We start from the raw sequence: 2,491 nt of genomic DNA on the forward strand, positions 1-2,491 counted from the left end.
TGTAGATGCCTGACAAACGTTGTTGTTGTTGTGATCATAAACTGTATGGATGTGATTACACGCAATACACGGAGCTTTTCCCTCAACACTGTAACGCGCTGCTTTTGCGAGCTTCCGTGAAAACGTTTCAGCTTTTATTTTCCTTTTTCTCCCTGAAGAAGATATCACAGGTTCATCAAGTTCGTCGAAATGATCCTCGATCACTTTTAGCCAGCTTTGACGAGACTCCTCTCAGCTAGCACGTCTTTTCAGAGTGAAAGTAGCCTTGTCACCTGACCTGAATACAGCGCGCTGATTCGCTGAAATGGATTTATCGGCTTCTGTTAAAAAACAGCAAGGCGCTTGTCGGCTTCTGCAGTAAAACGTGAACTCACGATGCCTTGAAAGTGGACAAAACCGGCTTTTTTGACAAAACGTGTTTAGGGTTCAGATCGCGCTATATGTGGAGAATAATGCACGGCATTTTTTTTTTAAAGTGGCGTTTATCGGTTTTTGCAAATGAACTCTTCAAATAAAGCTGATTTGACACCCTGAACGCGCCACACACCCATTGATGATCTCCTTGTTGTCTCCTCGTATGTAGTACTCCTGCTCTGGGGTGATGATGCACAGAGCGTTCTTCTGTCCGGTCCTGGCCTCAGCGTCGTTCACATCGGTGCACAGGTTCATGTTGACCGTCCCTTGCGGTAGCGTGCTTGGCTGTGTGCGACAACGGATGACAAGTTAACTTTGACAAAAGTCCAGATTCATTTTAGTCAGAAAGAGACAGACATGGCTCAGTTATTACACTAACACACAATAGCAAAAATTCAAGGACAAAGAAGGTCCATGGTCTATTATAAACCATAGAGATACACAAAGAACCGGTTACAAAGCTGAATCCGATGCTAAATCTGGTTGGTAAATTACATATCGCATGAATGATATCAATGATGTTGCTAAATTTTATACTGCCAGAAAAAAAAAAATCACAGATATATAACTGTGGCTTTTTCATACATCAAAGGATGAGTAAAAATATATGTGTGACCCTGGAGCACAAATCCAGTCATAAGGGTCAATTTTTCGAAATTGAGATTTATACAGCATCATCTAAATAATCTTTCCATTGATGTATGGTTTGTTAGGATAGGACAATATTTGCTCGAGATACAACTATTTGAAAATCTGGAATCTGAGGGTGCAAAAAAATCTAAATATTGAGAAAATCATCTTTAAAGTTGTTCAAATGAAGTTCTTAGCAATACATATTAATAATCAAAAATTAAGTTTTGATATATTTACGGTAGGAAATGTACTTACTTGATCTTTACTTAATATCCTAATGATTTTTGGCATAAAAGAAAAATCAATAATTTTGACCCATACAATGTATTGTTGGCTATTGCTACAAATATACCCCAGCGACTTAAGACTGCTTTTGTGCCCCAGGGTCACATATTGTGATCTATATTTGAATCATTGACCCAAACGACTTTGTTACTGAACCTCACTGTCTGCGTTTTCTGCTGAAGTAGCTTGTTATAGAGCAACAGTTTCTGAGTAAACACGTACGTCACCAATATATTCCTCATATCATTAAATCAGTGCTGCAGCAGCCGTGATCGTTACTGTAGTGCTGATGCCATTGTTCCCTGACGCTCCAGTCCTGCCAAACACGTCAAACATGCCTTTATTTACGCCTGTCACCCTGCTGTGCTTTGAGAGGCATTAAAGCTGTACTGGAGCCACACCGGACCCCCTGCAGCTGGTCTAATGACTGAGCAGATATATTACGGTCCCTTATCAACAAAAAGAACACTGTCAGAGAGCTCTTCAATGACCTCAACAGCTCAGGACTGTAACCTGTACGTTCCCTCATGCAACTGTGTGTTCTCATCCATGCACTGTACATGGGTGCTTTACACGGGTCAACATATATGCACAAAACCAGTCAAAGGTTTAGGGGTCAGTAAGGTTTTTTTGGAAAGATTAATACTTTTATTCAGCAAGGACGCATTAAATTAATTAAAAGTGACAAAAACATTTACAATGTTACAAAAGATTCTTCTGAACTTTCTGTTCATCTGTGAATCCTGAAAAATAAAATGCATCACAGTTTCCACAAAAATATTGTGCAGCATGACTGTTTTCAGCTTTGATAATAATCAGAAATGTTTCTAATAATCAGCATATTAGAATGATTTCTGAAGATCATGTGACACTGAAGACTGGAGTAATGATGCTGAAAATACAGCTGCGCATCACAGAAATAAATTACAGTTTAACAGATATTCACATAGAAAGCAGCTGTTTTACATTATAATAATATTTAGACATTTTTACTGTGTTTTTGATCAAATAAATACAGCCTTGATGAGCAGAAGAGACTACTTTCAAAAACATAAAAAATCGTTCTAATCTCAAACTTTTGACCGGTAGTGTATGTGTGTGTGTATTTATATATACATAATAAATATACACAGTACACACACATATAGTATGTAAACAT

General features: G+C 38.1%; 1 protein-coding gene across 1 annotated transcript in view; it reads right to left on the reverse strand.

Annotated features, from left to right (window-relative positions):
- The window catches only part of LOC107670543 (myosin phosphatase Rho-interacting protein-like), a 65,082-nt gene that overhangs the window by 39,011 nt on the left and 23,580 nt on the right, over positions 1–2,491 (reverse strand). Inside the window, exon 4 of the mRNA XM_016463186.1 lies at positions 548–699. Coding sequence (XP_016318672.1) covers positions 548–699 — 152 coding nt within the window. The remainder of the gene's footprint in view (positions 1–547; positions 700–2,491) is intronic.

This window comes from Sinocyclocheilus anshuiensis, unplaced genomic scaffold (assembly GCF_001515605.1).
Source record: "Sinocyclocheilus anshuiensis isolate Anshui unplaced genomic scaffold, SAMN03320099.WGS_v1.1 scaffold989, whole genome shotgun sequence".
NCBI classification, from domain to species: domain Eukaryota; kingdom Metazoa; phylum Chordata; class Actinopteri; order Cypriniformes; family Cyprinidae; genus Sinocyclocheilus; species Sinocyclocheilus anshuiensis.